Source organism: Triplophysa rosa, linkage group LG21, assembly GCF_024868665.1.
Source record: "Triplophysa rosa linkage group LG21, Trosa_1v2, whole genome shotgun sequence".
Lineage (NCBI taxonomy): Eukaryota > Metazoa > Chordata > Actinopteri > Cypriniformes > Nemacheilidae > Triplophysa > Triplophysa rosa.
Genome location: NC_079910.1, coordinates 10,493,491 through 10,521,383, shown reverse-complemented (window position 1 = coordinate 10,521,383; position 27,893 = coordinate 10,493,491). Strand labels below are relative to the sequence as shown.

Sequence of the window (27,893 nt, the reverse complement as noted above, 5' to 3'; positions counted from 1 at the left end):
GCTCTTTCAAGGTCATGTCAGTGTGGTTTCAGCCCCTGGCTGTATGTGTCGGACCATCTGGGTCTGAGAGGGGCACGTCAGGGACGATAAGGCTGATAGGAACAACTATCTCTGAGGAGATCTCGGCTCTTGCATTCCCCTTCTGATAAAAAGAGAAAAACATGTATCAGCTGAAGACGAAGAAGAGGCTTTAAACCAGATAACTCTGAAGCTTAACCATGAGGCACTGCATAAGACTTTTAAGTAATGACTTATCGGGAGTTTTTTTTTTGAGCAAGTCAATTACTGACCTGACTGACCTACAGATACACTTCGCCTTTGACTGTGACCTAGACTCATTTATTATACATGCTCATGACTGAGTAGGTATGTGAAATTAGGTAAACATTTAAGTGACTTTGAGAAGGAGCGCAGCACTGTGTCAACAGTTAACAACCGCTTTTGTTTGAGCAGCTGTTTTTAAGAGAGACGTTACGCCTTTAAACAGCTTAAGGAAGTTTCCTTCTGCTTGATGATTGCAGTTTATTTTAGTTTGTTTATTTTGTATATTTGTTTGTGTTTTGTTTTGTCTTGCTTTGTTATAATTTGTATTAAATAAATAAAAGGGACAACACAATTTAAGTTAAAAGTAACACAAAATGTGTTGTCCTAGAAATAACACGGTTCAAGGTTTGGTCTTTAAAGTGGCAGTTCACCCAGAAAAAAACTCTATCATCATTTGTTCACCCTCATGTCATTTCAAACCTGTTTGAGTTTCTTTCTTTCGCAGAACACAAAAGAAGATATTTTGAAGAATGTTGTTAACTGTCACCCATTTTCATTTTTTGGTGAACTTTCTCTTTAACTGAACACAAAATGTGTTGTTTTTAACTGAACTGTTTTGAAAGTGTGTTTAGTTTTGAGTCCTCATGTTTTGTTTAGATTGATTTTACTGTTTTTATGTGTGCAGTCCCAGGTGCCCCAATAATTTGAATTGAATAACAACCTTAGCAGAAAAATGCTGTAAAACAACTGACAGAAGTGAGCTGCTATACTATATAAGAAAGTACTAAAATGTCTTGGCACGTTTAAATTGCTCATGACGTCATAACACTGACGCTACCGCAACCGCCATGTTGGTATGCCCAAACGTTTATTAAATAAATAGGGAAGTTATCACATATTAATGATAAAACAGTAATTTACCAGTCCCCATTTTCATATCTATAGTCTCACAGTGCATTCTTACAACACAAATGTCTAAAGCACGTAAATGGTTAATTATTTAAAGTCAGGAATTTTCCCGTCTTATTAGATATAGAGTGAGTTACGTTCATTTTCATTACAGTAGCGTACATATCAGATCAGCAGACTCACGAGACACCTCAACATATGACAAATGTGCTTATTCTGAAATCTAAATACAGATTAATACGGGCTGTATATGTTCTTTAAGTCATGAAGCTTTATTTCTAAACAACGTTACACATGTGTCAGCACAACAGTGTGCAATACACACTCACCTTCTATAGGCTATTCTGCCCAAAATATATGGGTCGCTATTCTGCCCAAAATAAACATAAACATTGAAAAAAACAGAAGTAACAATTAATTTAAACACGCATCTAAACTAAAAACGTATCGCGTGCCTAATAAGCAGAAAAACAGGTTATTTTAGACTGTCAGTTGGGCATACCAAGATGGCGGCGCGATGGCGTCCGGTGGCGTCACTTCCTGCCGTTGGTTTAGTTATCTAGGCGCAATCCAGTCATTTATATAGATCAGTGGTTTAAATTCATTAAATTTAGTAAGAAATGTTTATTTTTATGGAGGAAGTTGAAATAGTTGATTTATAAACTTAGCAAAAAGTAATGAAATATTAACCTGATACCTGACACAACATAACTTTTAAGTTTTTATTGGTGTAGTCTTAATTTCTGTGGCACACATCTGCTCATTGGACGTCTCATTTACATTTAAAGAGTGTCGTAAAGGATATTATGAAGACATTGGGTGCTGTTTCATCTTGGTCTGTTTACAGTAGCACTAAAGCATATGAATGAGGAGTGGGGTTACCCAGGAGACTAGGAGTGGACACAACCAGCTCCCCCTCTCATTATTTGCCAAGGTGCGAGCGAGAGAGCGAGAGAGAGAGAGTCAGGGGAGTGGAAAGAAAGGACAGCGTGCTAGATGTGTACAGTTACAGTACACACATCTGAAACACACACACAGATGCACTCAGCCGGTCTAGAGAGACAGCCTCAGTTCACTGTCTCTCTAGAGTTCTCTCTCCATCTCTGATCTACACTGAGCTTTTATAGCCATGATGCCGCAGAGAAAGAGGAGTTTCACTTTTGGAGCATATGGAGGGTAAGAGCTGTTTAGCAAAACATTTCTCCATCACTTTTACCTTCTGCTTACTTGTGTGCTGTGAAGTGTGATTTATAGACTTCTGTCTGCTAATGTGGTTACGGCAGGGCGGTATCATAAAAGCACGTTTTGAATGCTAATGCATTGTAAAAGCGGAGTCAGACTTGATTTCGTCACTCATCGTATGTGTGATTGACAGGGCCGCTATCTCACGGCGTAATGCATTATAACAGCTCTGGTGATGAGTTTTCCTGCAAGAGAAACGGATTATTAAAGACCGTTATAGCGGAACGGGTAATTGAGTTTGGATCGAATTACACACTGCAGTTGACTGAAGCAGAAACACATGCAGGCAATACCAGCCAAAGAGTTTCTCACGATCACGGGCTGTTACACCATCAGTCAGGCCTGGAGGTTTTCATTAAACCTTTAAATGATCTGCTGCTTCACAAGAGACGAATCGGACCCAGCGTTACTGTTGGATTGAATTGCGACAGACTCCGGTGAGATTCTTCTGTCTGGACCGCTCAACAGGTGCGAGGCAGACACATTTCAGTTCTGTGTTGTCAGGGACAAGTGTTATCTGTGTCTAACAGATCTGATCACAGGAATCCTGAACCGGTCCCATCAAGACTGTCCTTAAATAGATCATGTTTGATTTATGTTAATATTACACTCAAAAGACTTTATCATTCTGGGACAGTAATAAAATACAGTACTTCCCATTTGTACTATATAAAAATTCATATGTTGGACTACATAAGGAAATGCAGCCTAAAGTCTGTAACAAAATCTTTACATAACAATACTTATTTGTCCATTTAAACATAAGCATTTATAAAAGTTTTGAAGATCATCAGCGTGCGACTGCGTTGAAAAATCTAAAATAACATGACTATGTTGTGACTAAAAACGAAAACATATCAAAGCTATGTTATATTTTAGCGTGATTAAAGTGATAGTTCACCCAAAACTGAAAATTCTGTCGTCAATTACTCACCCTCTTGTCAATTCAAACATGTATGACTTTCTTCTGCAGAACAGAAAAGAATTTAAAAGAAATGACAAAAGGATGAGTAGTTGATGATAGAATTTTCTTTTTTGGGTACACTACTGTTTGCCTTGAATTGGCAATTGTTTGCCAGTCTCTTCAGGTCTTTACTTTTATTTTTTATTTTAGTTTTCTAATGTCTACAAAAATGATTTCAAATATACATGCAAATGCCTTGCATTTTTGCAAATTGCGTTTAAGTAAAAAAATACATTTCAGTCAAGTGATCCTAAACCTTTAAAAAGTATAATTCACATACTTCCATTTGTTTTATTTGTGATATTTTGACTGATTTTATTTCCATAGAAACTCTTGAGTGATCACTTGAATGTTGAATGAGTCTCCTCCATACGTCAGCTCTTTTTTTAGCGTTCTTGTTGATGAAAGGAAATTATCTGTATTGATCGCTTTTGTCTTTTTCCTCTGTAAATTGTCTCCGGCTGTGTTTTGACATTTGCCAGCTACCGGTGATTGTCACATCTAAAAGCCATCTTTGAAAATTGCTCCGGGTGCAGAGAACAAGTGATCCAGTAGGTTTGCTTGCAGGTAATCGATGTTTACATGACCTCATGTGTACATTTACCTGCTGTACACAATAAGATGAACGCTTAATGTAAGTTTGCTTCTTAAGGCATTTGTATGTTAAAAACTGCACAGTATATTCATCCAATGGTTTCTCGAGAAACAACGGATATTTCTCTGCGTGCACTATAGGCTCTTGTACATGGAGAGGATATGATTTTGCAGACATGAGTTTCAGCCTGAATGTTGATGATTCATTCAGATGACCTCAGATGGATTCAGTCATTTTCTAAATGAAGTCTGGCATTGTTTTGTTAGTCCATCTCACTGGCCTCATGAACTCTTAATGGAGTCTAATGAAATAAACAGCAGACCCAGGATTTGTCCTAGATCATAAAATGCTTTTCCCTCTTATGTTCTCTGCTCAGTGCTCGCACTCACTTTCTGTAATGAATCCTCACGTCACCTGATTTGAGACATTGGAAGCTGGTTTGCTCATATCAGACCCGTACTTCAATGTCCTCAATGGCAATTGAGAAACGAGGCCAGCTCTGAGTGGACGTGGTTAAGAAACAGCCATGTGGAAAAGCTCCTTGTTGTTTTGCGCCCAGTGGTGCCGATCGCTGGTTCTTGGAGGTCAGCAGATTCTTTATGCCCATTTCCAATGTTTTTGTTGAGCAGTGGTGCACGGAGCAAACAGAGAACAAGTGGCTTTTTGACATATGAACAAATAAATAATAAAACAGTGAAATTTCTTTTTCTTCTTTGTTTGTACGTAGTATATCTATTCGTGCTTTGTCTTTAGCGCAATGTTGATATTTAAAAATGTTGTTTTGGTTGTTAAATGACAGAGTAAAGGTGCTTGTCTGCATCAATGTTTACTTCTCCGCCCAGCACTGAGTGGCATTTTAAAGAGGCCGTTGAACCTTTTCGTTTGCATTACAAAACCGGCGTGCCGTGTTTATCTCAAGAGTCTGTGGCCACTCGTCCAGCTCTCTCAGGAAGCTCTCTAAATGGACGCTCACCCCTCTGTCCTTCATCTGATTTACATTCAGTCACGTTTACATTCAGTGGCTGTATTGAAGATTCATTTCAGTCTTATTTCAGGAGACAAAGACTGTAGATTAGTTTTGATGGGAAGTTGTTCCTCTATTCGCACAGTCTTGAAAGCATCCATTTTACACAAAAATGTCTGTGATTCCATAGATGACGCCAAGGCGCTGGGTCAAATTTGCGAGTGACCCGACCCTGACTGTCACACGTAGGAAGCATTCTGGCCTTCTGTGTTACATGACAGGTGGTGTGGTTTCAGTGGGTTTCTGCACCTGTGCTGTTGTGTTAGCAAATGTGGACATCACAGATAGAATACACACTTTGATTGAAATGTGGCATAATCTTCTCAAAACAGTTTTGTTTCGTTTTGTAGTCTAAACAGAATGCCTAAAATATAGTGTTCGCAAAACTGATCCAAGATACGTCCATAAGCATATTTTTGATATCTGAATCAAATTTGATATTTTGTGATGCATCTCTGATTGAATGAACAGATCGGATTGTACATGTACATGCAACACAATCGTAAGTGTAGACGCTATTGACTACGTCGTCTTAAAAAAATGAACAGTTGTCATTACCTGCAAAATGAGAGTGTGGATGATCTTTTTTTAAATCGGATTTGAAAACCAATTCACATTTGTTAGCAGTGTGAACATGCATGCATTCATCTGGCTGCATTGTTTATGTCTTCCGAAGTGGTCTATAAAATAATAAAATGTATTTAAACACGGGTAATACATGGTTAAAACTGCACCTAGACTAGGGTGACCATACGTGCCATTTTTCCCAGACGTGTCCTGGCCAGGATTTCTATAGCAGCGGCGCATGTCATCAAGGTTTATTATTTCAGGTTTTATTTCAGGAAAGCAACCGTTACATTTCAAGGTAAGAATGAAGCTACAATCATTACATCTTAAGAGTAAAAATGTTAATTACATTTTTTTTACCTCAAATGAGACAACTGCGTTCACGTATGCGCCCGAAAAACGCAACGTCCGGAGGACTCAGCCGAGTCCTGGCCAGGACGCATCTGGGAAAAATGGCACGTATGGTCACCCTAACCTAGACTCATCTGTGCAGTAGGATGCTACTTAATTATATTTTTCCTAAATACATTTATCTATGTTGATGCTGCAAATCTGCTTTATGTTTCTTCAAAGTATACATTTCATACTTCAATACTGTCAGTGTTTCAGAGTATATTCAATAATAGACACACATTTTTCTTCTGACTGCAGTATAATTCCCTTCCCATTTTTAGTCTTTTACTTTATCTTTGCTTTTTATGTCATTACCATGGAAACATAGACAACATCTTTACTTTGAGTCCTTATTTTTTTATTGTTTCATTTTCTCTTTCTAACTGCTGTGTTGTTTTTAATGTTAATCCTGTAATCGTCCATCATTTACTAAATGAATGTCATTAATGTCACGTGAAGACATGTTGTTATTTAGACATGAACATGCATCTGGTTCATTTAAAAGGGGTTAATGTGTTTCTCTCTACAAGGCCACAGTGACCATGAGTGGAGTGATTTATTGATGCAGCACCCATGCGATCAAGGTTTGACTGTTTTCCATGGCCATGGTGGCCAGTGGTGGTACTGAAGATGCTGTAACTTTAATATCTGGCTACTTTAATGTCCTCTTAAAAGTAAACTTATCCTTATTTGATCAATATAGTGGTTCCCATGGGCAAAAGTGGCAGATCTTAGGGTCTCGTGTGTTCGCAATTGCTGTCGAGATGAACGGGAATACTCGCAAATGATTTCTTTGGGTAGGACCTCTTTGGTGTTTAAGTCTGGAAAACATTGGTGGAAAAATCTATTGATTTAGTTTTTAATAAAACTAGTCATTTAATTGTGAATCCATTGATGCAAAATGATTTTCTGCTCTGAGGTAATCAGGTCTTCCCATCAGGCTTTTAGTTTTGTAAGAAAAAAACAATTTCTTGGCAGATATAATGAACCGCAAGCAGATGATGCATTTCTAAATTCAATATTAAATCTAGTGAGATCATTGTGCTGTGATGCGGCCCCGATGTGTTTAAGATATGATGTATGATTATCATGTTACCTTGCCAGAAGGGTCATAAAATACATTTGAAATGTGATGGTCAGTAGGCTGATGTTACACCCTCTTTACACTAGACATAATAGACTATGAATAGAAAATGCTGCAAAAAAAGGTATATAATTTTAAGAACTGAGATGCGATTGCCATTATAGTTATCTAAATATTACATTATTAAACAAGATCACTTTTTAACCAATAAATTACACTTACAACTTTTGTGTGTATGCAGCTGTAGCAATACAAACTTTATAAGAATAACTGAGTGTCACATTTTATTTAGATATAGTAAGTGAACACTGCAGCTTTGACTCCGTGAGTGTAGATAGCCTGCAGTTACAGCATGTGACATCTGGTGTAGGAAGGGTGTTAAGGGTTATTGTTCGCCAGCTTTAATGTCTTTAACTCAGGAAGTCATTTTACTTCTTATCTGCAATAAAATGTTCTCCCTGGTTTCAAATATTGACAGTTCTCTTGGTATCTTGAGCTGTACCCTTTAGTAACTGAGAAACTTGTATTGCAGTGTTATAAATCCCTGCTATCACAACATGTAACTTTTAATATATTACATGTGTCTACAATGGTTTTGGTGCAGCAATATATTATACAGTACAAGAATAAAGAAGATATTGAAAGGCTCCCTGGCTCAGAAACCTCAATGGATGATGCTTAGAACCCATGTGATGAATCATGTAATCTTACTTTAGTTCAGCACATAATATTTGTTCTTCTGCAGAGCACAAATGAAGATATATTATAGAAGAATATTGGCAACCAAACAACGGCGGTACCCATTCACTTCTACAGTATTGTATGGACACCATAGTGAATAGGTACCGCCATTGTTCGGTTACCAACATTCTTCAAAATATCTTCTTTTGTGTTCTGGAGAAGAAAGGAAGTCATACAGGTTTGAAACGACAAGAGGATGAGTAAAGGATGAGTAAACTAACGGTACTGTTTAGCGTGTTGACAAAATGTTTATATGCTCTTCTACTTGTATGTCGCTTTGGATAAAAGCGTCTGCCAAATGAATAAATGTAAATGTAAGCGATGACAGAATTGTCATTTTTGGGTAAACTATCCCTTTAAGACACTGGTGTGTCCATTAAGATTATGCATGTTGTTCATGTGCATGTAATAAAATGCAGTCCACCCAATTAACCTGTGTAACATTTATTTAAAGCACAATACGTAACATGACATTTCACTGTCGAAAGGGAGGAAATTGCCTGACGTTGCAAGATAAACTGAAAGTAAGCATTCATTGTCATCCATTGGGTTACATTTTTAATTAATTCATAGCCACAGATATGTTATTTTTAATTATTGTAAAATAATTGCAGCGTCGAAGGATGGTTCAAACATTCAGTTTTAATCTGGCAAATATTTGGCATAGTGCGCATTTATTATGTCTGTTAATATTAGATGGCTAATTACCTATGACTATGAAGCGCGCAGTTGAACAGTTATACCCTGCGGATATTTTGGCTCAGTTAAAGCTTAGTGTAAGAGTTTTACCACACCCAGACTCAGTTTTCCTTTATGAGATTTCTTTAGAGATGGAGAGGAGGTGAACTTCAATCCCCCCCCCAAAAATAACTGATAACACAAGTGACTGGAGTTTTGACATTCTCATCGTTTTACAGTTACCTCTGATTTGTGGCAGGTTGGTGAATGTGTTATAAATTTAGTGCATATTAAAATAGCAAACAATGAACTGTATAGATGTGTCACTCACTGCATCATTCATACAGGTTGATGGCACATTCCCTGCAGGCGTCAGTGCTTTGTATAATCTCTTGTGAGGTTTTAAGTGCATTTGAACGACGCATTGTTTATGCGTCTTTAGAACTGGGCCTTTGGTGTTTGTTTGTAATGCAAAGTTAATTAAACTAGAGAGACTGTGAGCATGTCCCCGCTGCACAAACGTCAAGCTTGACATGCATGACAGGGTTTAAATAAAACTTGTTTTGTAGTCCAAGCACAAGTGATTGATCTTCCCTTGTTTAATTTGTACGTATCAATAAGAAAACTAGCTTGAAAAATAGCTGTACTATCTACTGAAGTGAACTAAAGAGACAGGACTTAGTGCCTAAAGGCCAAAGAGATTCATTCCAAAGTTTACACTGAACTACATTTAAAGTAGCTATGTGGAGATTTTAGCGGCATCTAGCGGTAAGATTGCAAATTGTAACCAACGGCTCACTCTACCCCTCCCTTACGAAGCACTATGGCGGCTCTCATGGGACAAAAATGTAGTCGCGTTTTCGCACCTTTGCCAAAGAAAATAACATATTTACCAAACGCACTCTGTAGAGCAGTTTGTCCTCTTAGGGCTACTGTAGAAACAACATGGAGAATTCCATGCAAGGGGACCCAGTGTTATAGTTAGAAATAGCTCATTCTAAGGTAATAAAAACAAAACGCTTACTTGTAAGGTCTTTATACACCTCTGAAGACATAGTTATGTATATTATATTGCATTTATGTCAATAGATCCTCTAAAAAAATGACACACTGGACCTTTAAAGGAAAGATTTACACAACGAACTTTGTTTCACTTTGGCTAAGTGTTTTCAGGGCATGTGTGGATATTTATCGTCCCTATTGTACTATTATCAGTGGTTTTGTTGAAGTAATGAAACTGTCAAACAAAACCCTTTACAGTAAGTGAATGATGGTCTTTTATTCAAAATGCAAGACTTTTACATTGACTAGGACGTTCTCTGACCTCAGTTTGTAATGCAGAAACAATACAAGACCATTACAAGCTGAGAGTGACTAAGAGTGAAGTTGTGAAAAAAATGTAAGCCGTGTTACACTTAGTGTCACTATTGCTGTTTGTAGGCTGTGAATCTGCATTATGAGAACTGGCTGTATTATTCATTAGACATATCAGCACTGTAAACAAATACTGATTCATGACTCAAATCATTATTCCGGTCATGATATGAAGGATAGAATGCGTAACACACTGTTAGCAATGTCAACACAAATAGTAAACACATTATTGGCAAAGACAAGCAGCACTTTCATATTGCATCTGACGTAAACGCAGATTTTGCCCCTGTTAGCATCAAACATACATTGATGTGGTGCAAGTACGTTATAAATAACCAGGTAATGTAGTTTATTTTCGTCTGTGTTTGTGGAAATGCCTGTACGTTAGTCTGACTGCCACCGAAGGTGTCAGCGTTTAACATCAGCTGTGACTTATCTGAAACACGGGCTGTCACATCCGTGACATCGGTCGTCCTCTGTCTGTTATGAGGTGTGACAGAATAGCAAATCTAAAATGTACCGCACCACAGCTGTCAGCATAACACACATACAGACAGCACAGCAGTGATGTTCGGTCCCTTTGCATTCTGTAAGTGCTTGACTGTCTAGGAGAAACAATCCTGTCTCTATTTCTGGATGGGGGTCAGGAATACCACAGATGTTAGGTGGTATAGTATGAATCCTGATAGCATGCAGCTTAATCCAGACAGGCAGGTTACTAGAAAGATGAATTTCAATGGCACTGCTTTAAATGGATTTCCACCCTTCACTTAGACAGAGAGAGCACAGCTCTGAACACTAGAACTTGGCACATTTTCTTTAATCTTTAGTTTTATGTTAAAATATTAGTTATTTTCTACAACCGTTTTAATCTCCTGTGGATGTTACTGTGACGCATGTTACTGTGATACATGTTAGAAGTACAAGTTGAAACCGCAATTCATCTGTTGACAAGGGAGTGTTGCATCATTACACCATCTGCTGGCCGACATCATGCCTTTGTCAACATTTCCCCACACAATGCTGGGCAGCTTTTTATAGCGTAAAGGAAAAAAACAACATTAAAAATAAAAATATATTAATGTGAACATCTGCGCTAACTGTTTTCAGTGTGATTTAATGCTGCTTAAGTGCTTTATGTATTGTGTTAAAGGGTTAAAGAAAAAGGGTCATCTGCTTCTGAAACACATTTTGCAGATAGTTTAAATCTTTCTCACCCTCAACTACTGCAGTACTGTTACATAGTCATCCTTTTTTAAAGAAATTGCTATGCTAAAGTTGTGAGGTATCTAACTTTTTTATATACAGTATATCGCTGCTGTCCTTCTGAAACCTCGTATCAACCATATTTCGTGATTTTTATTTTTTGCAATAAAAAAAAACATTAACTACCATGGTTGCTTTATACCAATTGCTTTATAAATTTCTTTCAGTTGAACGCAAAAAAAAAGATATTTTGAAGAATGTAGGAAAGCAAACCGTTCTGGGGCACTTTTGACTACCATTTTTCCTACTAGTCAATGGTGGCCAAGAACTGTTTGGTTACAAGCATTATTACAATTATCTTTCTATGTGTTCATCAGAAAAAAGAAATGTATACAGATTTGGAACAACTCGAGGGTGAACATTTTTGGGTGAACTGTCCCTTTAACCTGAATGTTTTTACTGTAACAAATGTTTGTCAGCAGTCTAGACAAATGTTTTATTCTGCATAAAAGCCTGTTGTGAACTTACATGGCCAGTTACATAAGCTCTTTATCTTGAGTCAGATATCAGATGTTTTTTTTCCAGGATAAATAAATCATACTTGACAGGTACATTGGGAGTAGTGTGTTTTTAAAATCGACAAACTCCAGAGGTCATTTTATGTAGAACCCTGAATGGTAGAGCTATTGACTTTGTTCTTTTTTATTTTTCTAACCGCAATAAAAAATATTGTCGTGTGAGGGCAGTAATATGGTTATTTAGACCACAGCCTGTGCTTCATAGAGGAAACAGGTACAATAAATCGTCTAACTGAAACTGTCTTTTTCTTTTCAGAGTTGACAAGACATTTTCCAGAGCCAGAAGTTTGTGGTAAGTAAAGTCTTTTTCATTTTATTAGCCACAGCCTAAAACTGCCATTCCAGAAACCGCAAGCTTTTATTCAGTTTTGCTTCAGGTTATTAGTCACTGGGGATGGGCAATTTTCTTTCTGTTGTAAGTGACTTCTCGAAGGAAACAATTTGAATCTTTGTTTCTTACAAGTATAGTTTAGATTTCAATTTTAACAAAAGCAGTCATATATAATATAAGGCAAGTTGTTAAGTTTCTTGTTTGTGTATCGCTTTGTTTTAATAGAAATATGAAATATTCAAAAATATTTCACTTGGTGCCACTGGTGATGCCGAAATGACACACTGCATTAGCACTTTTTGTTTTGCCTAATTCCCGCTACCCCTTTTGATGACTCTTGGTCTTAACCCTTTATCTTAAATGTCAAGTTGCGGGTATGTTTGACCGCTCAAGGAGTGTCACAAATCCGGACACAGAGAGTTTAGTTCAGGCAGTGCGGATGAAAAAAGTCTGAAGCGCAGAGGACACGTTGTTGCCACGGTGACGGCAGGCAGCCCTGCAGTGTTGGCAGGACAGAGTGTCTGGGGCACACCAGCGACACTCTCACTCCTGTGTTTGTGTGACTGAAAGTGTGTGTGCACGCACTGGCAGTGTGTAAAGGCCTGCGCAGATGGACAGCAGCCCTTCCAGCATCAAGGTCAGGCCTGACCAAGCTTCTCTTTGGATAAAGCAAATTCTGTCCAGCTCCTGTAGAGTCTGTCCCTCCATTCAGCGCCTGTAACCTCAGGATCAGTCGGCATCAGTCTCCAGAAAACAGCCTGCATGAGGGAAGGAGGGACCGACGGTACTCGTCCTCGGCTCATTTCCTTGGCCCAGGGCTCGGATCATGCTTAAGGACAGAGCTGCCTCTCAGATTTGCGGGACTGACCCTTGATGGACGTTGCAGCGTTTAACAGCACACATCAGTGGCTTTATGACGGGGAGATTGACAGGCATTCTAATGCTGGAGTTGAGGCTTCTTTATATATTTTGCAGCCTGTTGTGTGTTGTTGTGTAGTCCTGTGCAGGATGCATAATGTGCTCTGTCATCAGACTCAAGGTAGTTGAATAGAGAAGAATTGATAATAGAGTTGATTCCTATTTAATTTAATGTTAATTTAGGAGTATAATGGAAAAAGACGATTGCATTCTTATTCAAATCAATGGTGTAGTGTAATAATAGCAGGGCATTTCATTTTGTACTGTGGCCATTTTACATTAGGGTGCGAAAAACTTTGACTAAGCTTCTATTTTGCATGTCAATCTAATCGAAGACATCTAATTGAATTCACATTTTTATTAAAGATGATTTTAGCTGCATAGGCTTGAGGTAGCATGGCCTTCATAAGTTTCTTTAGAAACAAGGAAAATCTGACCTTTTGTCTAAACAAGTTACTGTAACAATTTATTTGATTAGTGATCTAGAAATATTGCATTATCTTAAATGATCATATAAACATCATAATGGCACTTTGATTTATTATTATTTCTAGAACGTTTTAGTTGAGATCAGACTTTAAATCCCAGACTTTCAATGCGCTCCCAGATTTTGGACCATACTGTTATATGAACTTCTAAGCAAAAGACGCTTTCGAGGAAGAATGCAAATTAGCCTGTCAAGAGTAAGACAGGATCTGATGATCCATAATTAGGTCATAATCTCATGAAGTCTGTAGGCCACTTGTCAAGTGACTGCCAGCTGTGTGACCTTCAATAAGGAGCAGACTTCTGTATGCCTGACAGATATCCACAATGCCTTGCTCTCCCTTCCGTATCAGGAGGCCAAAGAAATTTTGGTGAGTTTGCATTCAGGAGTGAAATTTAAAATGGCCGATCTGTATATAAAAAGAGTGTTATAGTGCAGAATTGTTTCTTTAGTGGTGGTTGTGGATTGTGCTGATGCATGTGGTATTTGAAAAAATCTATTGGTTCCCAAAGCCCCTTGTCTGTACATCCTAGCTATGCTCTCTCTCTTTCTTCTCTTGAGCATCTAAATGAATTCTACAGCTATGAATGTTGTGTAACTCTGCACCTTATTTTATTCCCCCTGACAACATCATCATAGCCTAATACCACACGGCACTAAATCCGGAAGCACTTAGCAGACAACACGGCACTCAGATTACAGACCACTGCTCCTAAACTATATCTAACCCTATATCTCAGGTCACCTAAACCCATTCAGGGCCGAAAGAGACTCACCTTTCATTCTTTAGCAGAAATGGTATACACTTTTCCCATTAGGAGTGGACTTAAACTACACAGTTTCATTAATCCCCGAGTGACCCGTGGCTACGAGAAGGCAGCTGTGACATTCTGAGATGTTTTAAAAGCATGTCTTCCTCTTGCAGTAACATCAAAGAGGCATACTTGGCTTTGATAAAGTACCTGTGAAAAGTGGAGAAATATGCCATGTGAGTGTGACCGGGAGTGACATCGGTTGTTCATTTTACTTCGCTTTCATCACAGCACGCAGGTGTCACGATGGGTGGACACAGCTTTTAAGTCAAAGGGTTTCATCCCCTGAAATGATGCTGCAAGCTTGTTCTATTTCAATTTCTATAACTGAGAGCAGGGGAGAGATGAGTTTCCACAGGTTTTTCTGGTGCTCATAAATGAGACAGTGATATATTGGGATTGTTCTAAAAATGATACAGTAAGCTATTAAGAGGACATGGTGTCCCAGACAGCCCCTTTGGTAAACAGGCTGTGTCTGACAAGATTGAAAGAGATGCCCAACGGTGCACATTGAAAGAGATGTCCACTGCACACACACGCACGCACGCGCACACACATGTTGGGTTTCCATGTTTTATGGGGACATTCCATAGACGCAATGGTTTTTATACTGTACAAACTGTATATCATATTCCCTACCCCTAACCCACCCCTAACCCTAACAATCACACACAACTGTCTGTTCTTTTAGATTTCCAAAAAAGTTAATTCTGTATGATTTATAAGCTTGTTTCCTCATGGGGACCAAAAAATGTCCCCACAAGGACAAAGATTTTGGATATTGCCATCTTTGTGGGGACATTTTGTCCCCATACCGTAGGGTTTACCCTTCCCACACACACACACACACACACACACACACACTCAGAATCTTTGCTAAAGTGTGAGGAAAAGATGTTCAGAATGCAAAATTAAATGTGTTTACCTCAGGAATGTGATTACATACAAGGTCATCTGCCCTCTGGTGGAGTTGTAGATTTCTTCAAGGGTTAGTTTACCCTAACAAATCATTTACTCACCTGTGCACCATGTTTCCAAAAATGTGGTGGTATTTAAATGTGCAACCTGCTATTGTGCATTCTGCTGTCCCATGAAACAAAGGTGAATAGGTGAACTATTAGGCTCCAAAAATGCAAATTAAGTTTCTATATTTAATAAAAAAGGTACTCAGAAAATGAAATCTGTTTTAAATCATTTCCCCCCAAATTCTGTTTAATTTTTTCCCCAAATTTCATAGTTCCATTTAAATTTTTCTGGATTCCGTGTTCTCTCTTAAAAGTAATATTTTTTGCCCACATGAAAAAATACGTAAGTATACTACAGTATTTACTCATAAACTATAACAGATAGGCTACTACAGTGTTTTTGAACCTTACAGGAAATAAATCTATAAAAATAGGCCATAATGTACAACTTAAAATATAAACCAGTATCTTACCTTTTTTTCTTTTGTTAAATCCCCCCTTTTTTTGGCTACAGTCCACCTTACTGTCGTTTTGAAAAATGCAACTTGCATGAACGCTGTGAGAAGAAGGGGGGAGTGGGCGGGGCACGAGAGAAAAGTGATCCGATTCCATTCAATATTAGTCATTACACGAATCATACGTTAAAGCCGCAGCGGTATTACAGAAACCACTAAATGTGTAGTATTTATTTTTAACAAAATGCAAGTATAACTGCTCTAGTTTAAATATGAGAGTTACCGGTTTGAAGAGATGGAAAAAGTCCTCTTAGGTCACGGTACCGCATTCCGGATGCAGACTGCCTTCATGACCAAGTCCAAAAGTCCACTTGTCTCAATTTCTTAAAGCTTTCACGAGTAAAACGAGTTTGCTACTGTTCCGGCCGTACTCGCATCAGGACTTCAAACCGGCGATCGGTCCGGCATATGAGACGGGCGTGTCTCTGGCGTCAACCTGTGATGTTGGCCAGATGAGGATTTTAACCCGGAAGGCAAAAAAATTGTGCAGATAAGCTACAAATTAACATTGTTAGGGCCCTACATTTTTGTCTTGTGAAGTTTTAACAGCCCACATTTTCAGGGGGTAGACAAAAATGAGCAAACTATCTCTTCATTTGTACTGTAAATGTGCCAAAACATCTGCTCTCCTCAACACATGCGGTGTATAATATCTGTCTCGATTTTCTGTTTTATCAACCAGATTTAAATGATTGTGAAAGAGAAATTAGTTTCTTTACAGTATGCATGCACTATAAACACAAACAGGTGAGGGTTTTTGATCTTTTGCATGCACTCTTGTATATCTGTGTCTGTGTGTGTTTCAAGGAGAAGGGAAGAGAGAGCTGTCATACTTAATCAGCCTAGACTGTCTCTATGTGTCTTCTACATGCAACTGTCTGACTAAATATAGCTCCAATGTGACAAGAAAGTCCCTGATTCCATGAGACCACATTTCCAAATGGAAACCTATCAAAATCCAATGATGCAAAAAGGATTAAAACAACCTGAAGCACCCATGGCAGGTCAAGATTTGCAAGAATAACATGAATTTTATGAATCTCACATTCTAGTCAGGGAATTAAAATGATATGGTGAACATGTGCTCATATTTAATCCATATTTTATAAAAATAATTTATGCATAATGTCTTTGAGTTTGAACATTTCTGCTAACACAAACACACATTTTATTTATTTATTTCATGACAGCAAATGAAATGCTAAACAGGTACCAGATATAGGACGTCCTTATTATCGTCTAATTACAGGTTGTTAATTAACTGTATAGCACAAATTTACATACAATTTCTAAACACTATCTGGCACGATGAGGATTTTCATAACGAGGGAGGATTAGAGTGAAAACATTTTTTTTGTAAAAGAACCATGTGAATTTGAGGTGCTTTGGATTCCTACCGAAGCTTTTGGATGTGAATGGTTGATGGAGAGCAGCAATAGTCGAGGAACGCAGGATCACATACTCCCACGGGTCATAAAAATTTGATTATGAAATATTGTAGCAGTTTGAGACGGCAGATTATTGGATTCCCAATGTTTTATAGTACAATTATTTTGGTTAGAAAAGAACAGCTCACTGAGATTTATGGAGAGCATTAGTGAAAGCCACAGCGCTTTTCCAACCTTTGTTAATGAGCAATAATTTACCTCTCTAAAACTTTTGTGCTGCGTTCATTTGATAAGGTGACATTTTATGCAAGAGGGTCCATTGTAACATTTTTTACAAAGTGTCAAGAAAGTGACTTTTTCCTCTTGGCTGAGAGAGAGAAAATTGAACGTGAGAAGAACGTGTGTGGACAATATCAAGGCCCTAAACTTTTTTAGCTCTCCCTATTTTCTGGTTGCTTCTTCTTGAATATAACACAGCCCAGCTCATGCTGAGCTCCCTTTAGCTGCGATATAGTTTAAAGTCATGTGAAAACATAATTGCCTGTAGGAACACAGTGCATCTACCATGCCCACATTAAAGTCTTACACTCAGTCATGCTGTGATCCGTCAACACATTCAGTGATGTACAAGTACTCCCACTCAAACTGAAGTTGTTCATTTGGGCTTTTCATCCAAATACCTTCAGGGCCAGAGACACCATGGGGTGTTCTGATGGTAGAGACATGGAGAGATGATATGCATGTCAGATGAATGCGCCACACATCAAAGCTTAGTCCGAGCTCAGATATAGAGGCTCTTGCTGGCAGAAACACAGCCGGTCATCTCATCTCAACCATTACAGGCTCAGTAGGATAGCAGCTAGAGGATAACATTATCTGTGCCCACAGAGAGAAGCCAGCATTCTGGTTCGTGTTTTGGTACAGTAAGAGGATGAGATTAATCTGAACTCTAGATGCTGAATGTAATTATACTATACAGTGAACAACACTGTACCTTCTTTCGGCACAAAAAGTGGCAGCACTGATAAATACTGTAGATTCAGATTCAGGTGCGGTTGATTTATAGATTCAGATCTCCAGAATGTTGGTACTGGATGTCACTACTGATAGTAGCATTGCTTTTATCTCATTTTGGGCCTTTTTTAATGGTGATGCAAGCGGGATACTGCATCCTTACCGGTCAGATATCACTGAAATATGTGACCCTGCCTCTGAAAACACAGCTAAAGTCTGTTATCTTTTGTGATTTACTGTTTTCTACATAATGTAAAAATATAATATCCTCAGATTATTGTCTGAGTAAAACCATGTCAAAGATTATAATCAAATAATACAAAGCCCGCTTTTATATTATAAAAAAATGCACATTTTATTTTTTATATATAATATTGTACTTAAATAATATTACATTTTATTATTTTATTTGTATTTATTCATTTTTTCCAAAAGTTACCTAAAATCTGAAATTAGATTTTAATGTAAACTATGCACTATGCAGTGATGCTAATGACAAGTACTTTTTCTAGCTTTGTTTTGATTGGTCCACACAGTGGGATTTATTCATTCCTGGCAATTTGGTTCAAAAGATACTGTATGTTTGCAAAATTGAAACCCCAGAATTAGCCACAGAAGGTATTTAAAATGGTGTTTGCTGTCAAAATGAAGGAATTAGAAGTTAATCTCAGATGATGTTGCCGGCGGGCAGCTGGTGGCAAGTGATACCCATGAGACCCATCGGTGTCATCCTAGGTTGGGTCATTAGGCACGTATAACAGAGAGATGGAGATTAGTAGAGGCTTTCAATGCTGTATGGTTTGGGTTCACCTCATCTTCCCTTTCTTATTCTACTTTATTAGTTTCAAAGTACTTTATTGGTAGGACATTTGTCAAAGTCATCCATAAACATGAACACATGTTCATTGTGCGTGCTCCTTAGTTTACATGATCTTATTCAAAAACAAAATATTCATAAATATTTAAACTAAACACCCAATGATAAGCGTAGACCTTTGTTTAGTAATTATTTGAATGGTTTAACATATCTTGCTTCATTTGTGTGAATTATCCTGAAGCAGTATAGATCAATAAGATCAAATGGAGAAGTTAAAAAGAGACTGCACATCATTTTTAGAAGTCGTTCTGCGGATGCTCCCCGGTGGGTCGGAGCTGAATATGTTAAACAGTAGATTGATCTTGAATGAGTGTGATTGATGTCTCCATGTGGCTTTGGGGGAAGTAAATACTGCCTGCTTTGTTAAAAGAAGATCAGTATTTAAAGATAATGAAGTGCATTGGCTGGCTGCACCTGCTCGTTTGGTGGGCGGAGCCAAAAAATAAATAGGTGTCCTCCTCCCTGAAGATGTTTGCATGATGATTGGACCTTTAATTCCTCTGTTTATCTAGAGGTCGTTTCCTGGTCCCCGCGTCAAACCTCAAATTACATCATTCTGCCCCTGGGAATATGAAAACATGTCAGTGCGTCATGTGATGTCCTTGTTATCCTGCTCTTCTATGGCAAACATATATCACTACATCACGGGGAGATGTGATTTGATTATGATAAAAACTAAAAACCTCATTGGACTGCCTAACAGTTGGATCTTGCAAATTGTATAGAGGTGAGATGTGATGTGTTGTCACACAGGAAATTAGATTAGTGGTTCGGTTGTGATCCTGTTGTAAATGATTTGAACATGACTCAGCTTTGCTTTAATGGAGCTAGTGCTAATGTCAGTAATGTTTTCTTCAGTTCTGAGGAGTGTTAAGCAATAGGGGTCCGCTAGTTTGATTGTATATGATTTTCGATGCATGCAAATGAGTTTTGTGTTGTTGTGATGGTTTCATATTTGTGCATGGCTGAACAATGGCCTGGACTCGGTAGTTGTTGTTTTGATGTGCCCTCACCAAAACAAAAACAACTTTTCTTGTGAACAGAATATATCATTTTCTGGAAACAATTCGGTTTGTATATTTATTTATGTATAAATATAAAATATTGAAATTTATTGATTGTATTATTAAATAGTTATGTAGTATAATATTATTAATTATAAAATATTTATTATATACACTGTAAAAAATCCTGTTAAAAAACAGGAATAAAAAAGCTGGGGCGACAGAAAAATACAGAAATACAATTTTTTTAAATGTAAATTTACTTTTTTTTTTTTAAATTAAAATGTACATCTTGTAAATTTGCAGTCTTTTATTTGTAATTTGATGGTGTTTTACAGTATTTCAAAAATATGTGAAAAATCTTTTCAAATGTATGGAAACATTATGCAACTCTATGGTCCACTCACTGAAACCATAAAGAGACCTTTGCTGGGAAAGAAAGGCATAATATATGACACATTTCTGTATTTTACAACCTTTTATAACTGATACTAAAATAGCCGTTTCTAATTTGGTCATGTTTAATTCTATCACAGAAAACTGTTTATAAGGCACAAAATCACGTGTAAAATGTACTGATGATGATACTGTTTTTCTAGTGTAAAACTTTATTTCTCAAGTTGCTCTTTCATAGCTCAGGACACCTATACTGGAGTTCACAGTTTTGCTCAGGTATTTTGAATATGATACGATATTTGAAATTTAAGTTGAAACTTACTGTCTTTCAGCAGACAGTAGATCTTCAGTAGGCAATCTCTTTATAAATGCTAAAAGAGACAAGTAAGATGACTTGAGTCTCTCTCTCAAAAGAAAAATCTGAAAAGCAGCATACTTAAGCAGAAGTCTTATTTTGCTCTTCATTTATTCTCATTGCAAGTGGCGCTTCCGTCAGCCAGCCTGAAACTCAAACTGGCCCTGAGCCCTCAGGCCATCCTTATTGTTACAGTCTGTTTGTGTATGTAGCATGAGAAGAGAAAAGAAGGAAATAGGAAGAGAGAGAGAGTGAGTGAGTGAATTCAGCAAACTCCTTCAAGATATTTCCCCTGTGCTTATACGTTAAACTTGTCACATTATTATTCATATATTCTAAGACCTTTTGGATTATCATTTGAATAGATTAATGTTCTTGGGAGTATTCAAGCACATACTCAAGGAGGAAAAGTTTTTAAAAGATTTTACTGCAAATGTATGAGTAAAGGCCTGTCCACACCAGGACGATAATCGCACGTGCTTATCGGCAGCGTTTTTTGAGACGTTTTTCAACGTTCATACCCAAGCGATTTTCACTGGCGATGAGCCGAGTGAACATGCAAATTCACTCCCTGACATAGACGGCGCTTAATGAAAAACAGAAATACCCCGGTACACAAGGTGGCGCTGCGCAACTTTATGCTTCTGGCCCTCGCTTGTCACACAGAAGCGTGTGTCACAAGCATCATGCTTCCTCTTCATCATGCTTCCTCTTCATCATGCTTCCTCTTCATCATGCTTCCTCTTTGTCAATGTGTGCTTGAGCGCCACCAAGTCGTGTTTTACTGTAACTTCAGCAGCTCCAAGAACGTTAACAAAAGTGCCAATCTCATTGGTCGCCCAGTTTTTAACGCGGCGCGTCAAACCAAAAAACGAGCCCGAGGCGTTTAAAAAAGTAGCTTTTACGCCTGTCGTTTTGTGCATCGGTGTGTACACTCACATTTGTTTAGACACAAGGTGTTAAACGTCGACGATAAACGCGCACGATTATCGTCCCGGTGTGGACAAGCCATAATGATACGCTCAAAGTCAGACACTTTATTCAGAAATGCTCACCTACGCTACATCTACATATTAAGATTCGGTTTATGATTTTATGTGCCAAAAATAGTGTGACTCATATTAGTGGTTTTGTCCTTTTGTGCACCTAAAGACAGATACTGAAACAGGGACAGGTTCTGTTGATTGAAGAAAAACAACTTTTTTCTCTGAGGCTGTTGTCTAGACTTACTAACTGATCTTGGTTTGAGGATCATTTTTTTGCAGTCTGCACTGCCGTCCGCCTCTCGGAGGACAGATGGAGATGCTGAACACCTGCGAGGCTCAACGGCCTCCGATAGAACAGGTTTAAGTTATTGTGGGGAGAAAGAAATCAGATCCTCTTCAGAGACATGCTATATGATGCCCTCTGGCTAGTGTGAAAGGAAACGCTAACCTAGGTGTGTACTGAGATAATAAAAAAGAAACGTTCTCAACCAGTGCAAGATATTTAGACTTGTGAAATACACTGGGCTTGTATAATGCAAGATGCCCTTCCATAAAGCACATTGGACTTTATCGAAATCTAAGAGATGGAACGTTCCCGAGATCGACCCTCTGACAGTAAATGAAATTTGGTAAGAAATCTCATTTTACATGCAGTACTTTTCTAATATGACTTAAAATTCTTTACTGCGGTGAAGGTACAGGGTGCATTGATCAAGGGTTTTTGTTACATGGTGTCATTGTACAAACCTATCAAAATGAAATTAAATCCCAAGGTTAAGACGGTAAGATTAGAATATTTTGTGCTTCCTTTGAACTCACCCTAACACCCCTCTCTCTCTCTCCAAGTCAGAGATTTCAATTTTTCCTCAGTTGCATTTTTTAAGTAGAGAAAAAATGTCAGTAACTGTAAAACTAATGCGCGAAGCTGATTTTTAATGTCAAGTGTTTTGATTTAAGCTGACTTCCTATTCTGCTGCTTATATAAGGTTTAATAACAACCCTTGTATTTCAACATGTTCTCTTGTATTCTCTGAATGGCTGAAGATGCACATGTGCCATGTGTTCATAGCGTTTTTGAAGCCAGCAGATTATGTTCACTGATTACTACAATACATGTCAATATAGGAGTGCTGTGAGATTTTCTTCTAATCCTGTATTATGCTGTGAGCAGCACTATTTTGCTGTTATGCGGTACACATGTGCTGCGTTTGCAGACATCTGTTGATGTAAGATGCTGTCTGTGTGGTTACTTGAAGTTTCTTGACCTCATCCCACATTGTACATGAATGTACACTAGCTAGATTGCACGATTCAAGAACACTGACTAAATTGTCAGTACGAACATCTTAGGGATAGTTCACCTAAAAAACTCTGTCATCATTTACTTACACTCTTGTCATTTTAAACCTGTATGACCATCTTTCTTCTGCAGAACACGAAAGAAGATATTTTGAAAAATGTTGGTTGCCGAACAACGGCAGTACCCCATGACTTGCATTGGCTTTGTGTCACAATAGAAGTGAATGGGTACCGCAATTGTTCGGTTACCAACATTCTTCAAAATATCTTCTTTTGTACTCTGCAGAAGAAAGTCATACAGGTTTGAAATGACAAGAGTGTGAGTAAATGATGACAGAACTTTCATTTTTGGGTAAACTATCACGTTAATTGTTCTCTGAGCGCATCTGTGAACCCGGTGTGCCGTGCACCCTCGCTGTGTTGCCAAGCTGTGATGCTATTTCAAGACAATACTTCATGTTTTAAGTTAATTTTTTGTAACATAATTACTGTACTGTTTCTATGGTTTCCACTCATTCATCATCTTCGCTTCCTTTACATGACGTGCTTTTTATTTTTCACCCTGAATTGAGTGTGACAGGATGACAGGAGTAGACAAAAGGGAATCTGCCAAAAAAAAAGGATATGGAAGATGATTTCCAATTGTTAGTGAAGCGGTTGCCCGGGCAACAGTCTGTGATGGGGAGGTGTGTGTTTAATTAAGTCAAAGCACGATGAATATTATATTACCATCAGACAGCTGAGATGGACAGCTCTCAGTGTGTTTGAGGGAGCGGGGGAGGGGGCGGGCGTTCGAGAGAGAGAGAGAGAGAGAGAGAGAGAGAGAGAGAGAGCAGGCATAAGGGAGCGCAAACGGGAGGGTGAGAGAGACATAAAGAAAGAAGAGAGAGAAAAAAGCAATAGAGTAAAAGAGACACAGACAGGACATGAAGTGTGGCTGTGTAGTGGATGGATCCGTGCTTTTATCGGGTGTGTGACTGAGGGAGAAGCTTGCCGGCTCTCGGAGAGGAAATCCTACATCTGTTTGTGCACGGTGAGTAATTGCTCCGTATCTGCTTATAGGAATATTAAGTGTGACAGTGCGTCTGGCGATCGGCACCCTGGATTAGCTTGTTGGCGGGACGAGCAGAGCAGCCGGCAGGTGTGTGGGATAAGAGCGGGGTCATATGCTTTTAGAGATGAGCAGATTGTCAGGAAAAACAGCCAGCACTATGATTTATTAAGAAATGGAGGAACAGTGAGCAGTAACCGAGATATATTGTTTACAATTAATTTCTTAGCCCCAACAAGCGTTATTGCTCACGGATGCTGGAATTGATCTGTGAGCCTCTAGTGCTTTGGCAGAGATATAAAAATAGTTCATATTCAATCATACTGTAGTTTATTATTCCCAATGTGTTCACCTATTTGCGATTCTTATTTTTGCATCTCCTGCGATGACACAAGCACAAGAATGATGTTGATTTGAAGAATCGCTGCTTGGGAGAGATTGCTTTACGTGATTTTTACATGAAACTCCATTCCTCTCGTTCTCAGACCGCTGTGAAGTACTTCAAATATCCGATTTACTCAGTGTGGAACTTTGCTCAGCAAGCCGAGAGAAATGGAGGTGGGGGAGGAGAGAGAGAGAGGTTTCATTTGAATTTTGATATCGCAGCCCGGAGGAGAGATTTCTTGTCTTCATCCGATAGGGCTGGTTAGTATGCGCTCAGATGCTCCCTAAATAAACCCAAATTAGGGTGAGTGTTCTGAAGTCCTCAACTTTAATAGCAGGCTGACATTGTCGGCATGTTAAGTTAATGATACTCTACTTCTGGTCAAGTGTTCTGCCTAATGAGTGTTCCAGAGAGGTGATATGATATTTCTTTACTGCCGTACAGTCTCTTACACTGAACAGCATCTCCAGAATAGTTCAGTCTTTGGCACTAAATTTTTTAAATTAAAACAGATGAATTAATGATGATTTCATTTTGATGTTGTTATATTATACAGTAGTACATTTATAAAACATTTTGTCCTAACAAATCATGATTCAGATGATGTGAAAGGTGTGTAATTTTTTTGGAGGATCCATTGACAGAAATGCAAAACAATACGCATAACTATGTCTTCAGAGGTGAAGAAAGATCTTACATAATGAAGCGTTATGTTTTTATTACCTTAGAATGAGCTATTTCTGTCTACATTCACAGTGGGTCCCCTTACATAGAATTTGCCATGTTGTTTCTACAGTTGCCTTGAATGGACAAACTGCTCTACAGAACGCGTTTCGTAAATACGTTATCTCCTTCGGCCATGAAGCGAAAACGTGACATCTTAGTCCTGTGTCAGCCACCATAGTGCTTCGAAACGGAGGGGTGGAGTGAGCCGTTGGTTGTAATTCTCAACCTCACCACTAGATGCCGCTAGATTTCATACACATAGTCTGTTACACAATGGTGTAATAAAGATGAGCTTTCGTTTTGGCACTGAGCTGCAGTTCATTTGAGGTCTTTACTGTGACGCAACTGATCTAATGCTCACTTTACATCACTTCTAATGCTCTAATGCTCACTTTTTACATCACTAATGCATACATTACATCACTTCTATCCATATATAGCACAAAATAACTGTAGCTAAGTTCAATAGAAGGGAAGGAAGGAGGCGGGAACCGGCAAACATTTAAACATATTTAATCAAAAATAAATAAACAATAAACTGCATTAAAACAGGTCGGCAGCCCCTCACGGACGACTGCCGGCCACACAAACATAAACAAAACTTAACACAAAACTTAACAACTTCCGGGCCCGGTCCTCTCTCCTCGGCAGTCCCGTCGCTCGTCCTCTTATGCTCCCTAGCTCCCCCGTGAGGCATGCGGGACTGGTGCGCGCACAGCTGATACTCATTATGCCACCGGCCCCGCCTTCCTGCCCCACGGCTCTCGTCCCGCCTTCCTCGCTACAATAACATCACACAAACCTTTGGTTAAGGGTATGAATTCACTCAGATTGCCCTCTGTGGGTTATGTGGCAAACTGGAGGTTAATAGCACCTGTGTACGGGACTTGGCATTTAAAACAATCCTCGGTGAGGGTTTGAGGAAATGCGTTTATGGTAAACGGTAAAAGCCAAATGACTTTGGGTCTTGTAAAAAAAAACAAATTTACCTTTAAAGTTAGGGATGCACCGAATGTTCGGCCACCGAATATATTCGGCCGAAAATAGCAAAAAACACATGTTCGGTATTCGGCCGAATATGTGAAATGGCCGAATAAATTTTACCGAACATGACTCGAGAAACGATCAACTAGCAACCAGCGCAGAGAGAGAGAGAGAGAGAGAGAGAGAGAGACGTGCGCTTTATTACTGCCGAAAACATTTTGGCAGTGTGTGTGTGGAGCATTTTAAGGTGTCAGAGAAAGACACAGCACGGGACTTGCCGCACGGAAGTAAATTTCCAAAAGAAAGCGTCTTTACCGGTCGGTAACTTTACTTCAGACGGGAGCGGGCTGTCTGACAGTAGCCCCGCCGCTCGCGACATCCTTTGACATCATACAGTGGTCGCGCGCACACAGTTCCGTGTACTAAACAACTTGTCAAAGTATGTTCTGTGCATCCCGGCCACGAGTGCACCAGAGAACAGTCAGCTTCTGTGGGCGGAGTTTGGAGGAGAGACGTGAACTGATGGTTGTCAGTCAGCATCAGTCAGAATTGCTTGCATTGGATGTTTTTTTTTCTCAAATCATTTTGCAATGTAGCCTATAATAATCCAACAGTTTTAGTTTATTCGTATTTTTTGTTTATAGGCCTAATGTGGAATGACAGTTTTTAATGAACTGTTTTGTTGTAGGGGTACAGAGTAACTTACATTACATTCTTTTACCAGTCAGTTATAGGCCTAATTAATATAGGCTATTAAATTTTTTGTTTTAATGTATTTTGTTTTGCTCAATTTTATATTAAGTTGTATTGTATTTTATTGAAAAGCAAGACAAATTTTTAAAAGCAAATTTTGACTATTCAGTTTGTGCAATAGTGAAAAAAATAGCTTAATAAATAGAAGAAATGCAAAAACCATATTCGGTGTTCGGTATTATTCGGCCTTCGGCCAAGTGTTTCACATCATCTTCGGCTTCGGCCAAGAATGTTAGATTCGGTGCATCCCTATTTAAAGTAGCTGTCTGGTTTTGATGGATGATGCTGTTGTAGAAAATGGAAGCATTGTGGCTGGTGCTTCGGGTTTATTGGGAGAGCTGATGAGAGATACAAGATTGAAGATCAGCATTCTGTATAAGAGATTCATTGCAAGGGTCTTACATCACCAGTGTGCCACTGTTTGATCTTTTCTCTTACATCAAGAAAAAAAAAAAGTTTTATCTTTCCATGATATGGGCTTTTTTGCCTGACAGAAAACATTTTTTTTTTACATATTTTCTAGTGTTATTTGTGTAGAATTTCTTTTAATTTGTCATCAAGATAAGTTGTTTTCTATTTCCTCAGTAACTAACATGTTACAGAAGTGGTATATGTTACAGAAGTGGCATTTACTGTATGTCTGGAGTTTGTTTGGAGATGGGTCAGGATTCATTTTTATGAAAACTTCCACCTAAAAATAAATTCACCAGTTTGTCTCATTATGCAACATTCAGGGCCATACTTTAGCTCGCCTACATTGCCCTGAACCGTAGTCAGAAATGTAATACAATCTGTTCCTCCACTGCTGAAGTATAAAAGGAAATCTAATAATGGCCTCATGTCAAAGCAATAGAAGTCTGATAAAAGATAAAAAAATAAATTACACTATATTCTGCGTATTGTGCATCGGCTCTTTAATTCTCTGGAGCTTTGTGTTGATGGAGAAACCTTCTTATCAAAGTGTCAGCTCTGAGGTGCTGTGTCCATGTGAGGCTGATGCAAATGTCATTAGTCTGGCTATTCACAAT

General features: G+C 38.5%; 1 protein-coding gene across 12 annotated transcripts in view; it reads left to right on the top strand.

Moving 5' to 3' along the window:
- Positions 1–27,893, top strand: part of rap1gapa (RAP1 GTPase activating protein a) — a 70,916-nt gene that overhangs the window by 14,242 nt on the left and 28,781 nt on the right. For 2 of the 12 annotated variants that reach the window (XR_008965150.1, XM_057363376.1), the window contains exons 1-2: positions 2,212–2,349; positions 11,876–11,911. Coding sequence is in view for 7 of the 12 variants with exons in the window: in XM_057363376.1 (XP_057219359.1) it covers positions 2,303–2,349; positions 11,876–11,911 (83 nt within the window). In the remaining 5 variants the exon portion in view is untranslated. Of the gene's footprint in view, positions 1–2,209; positions 2,350–11,875; positions 11,912–12,504; positions 12,990–13,672; positions 13,726–23,770; positions 24,000–24,553; positions 24,663–27,893 lie in introns of those variants that run through there. The other 10 variants (XM_057363387.1, XM_057363382.1, XM_057363388.1 and 7 more) reach the window with 8 other exon arrangements.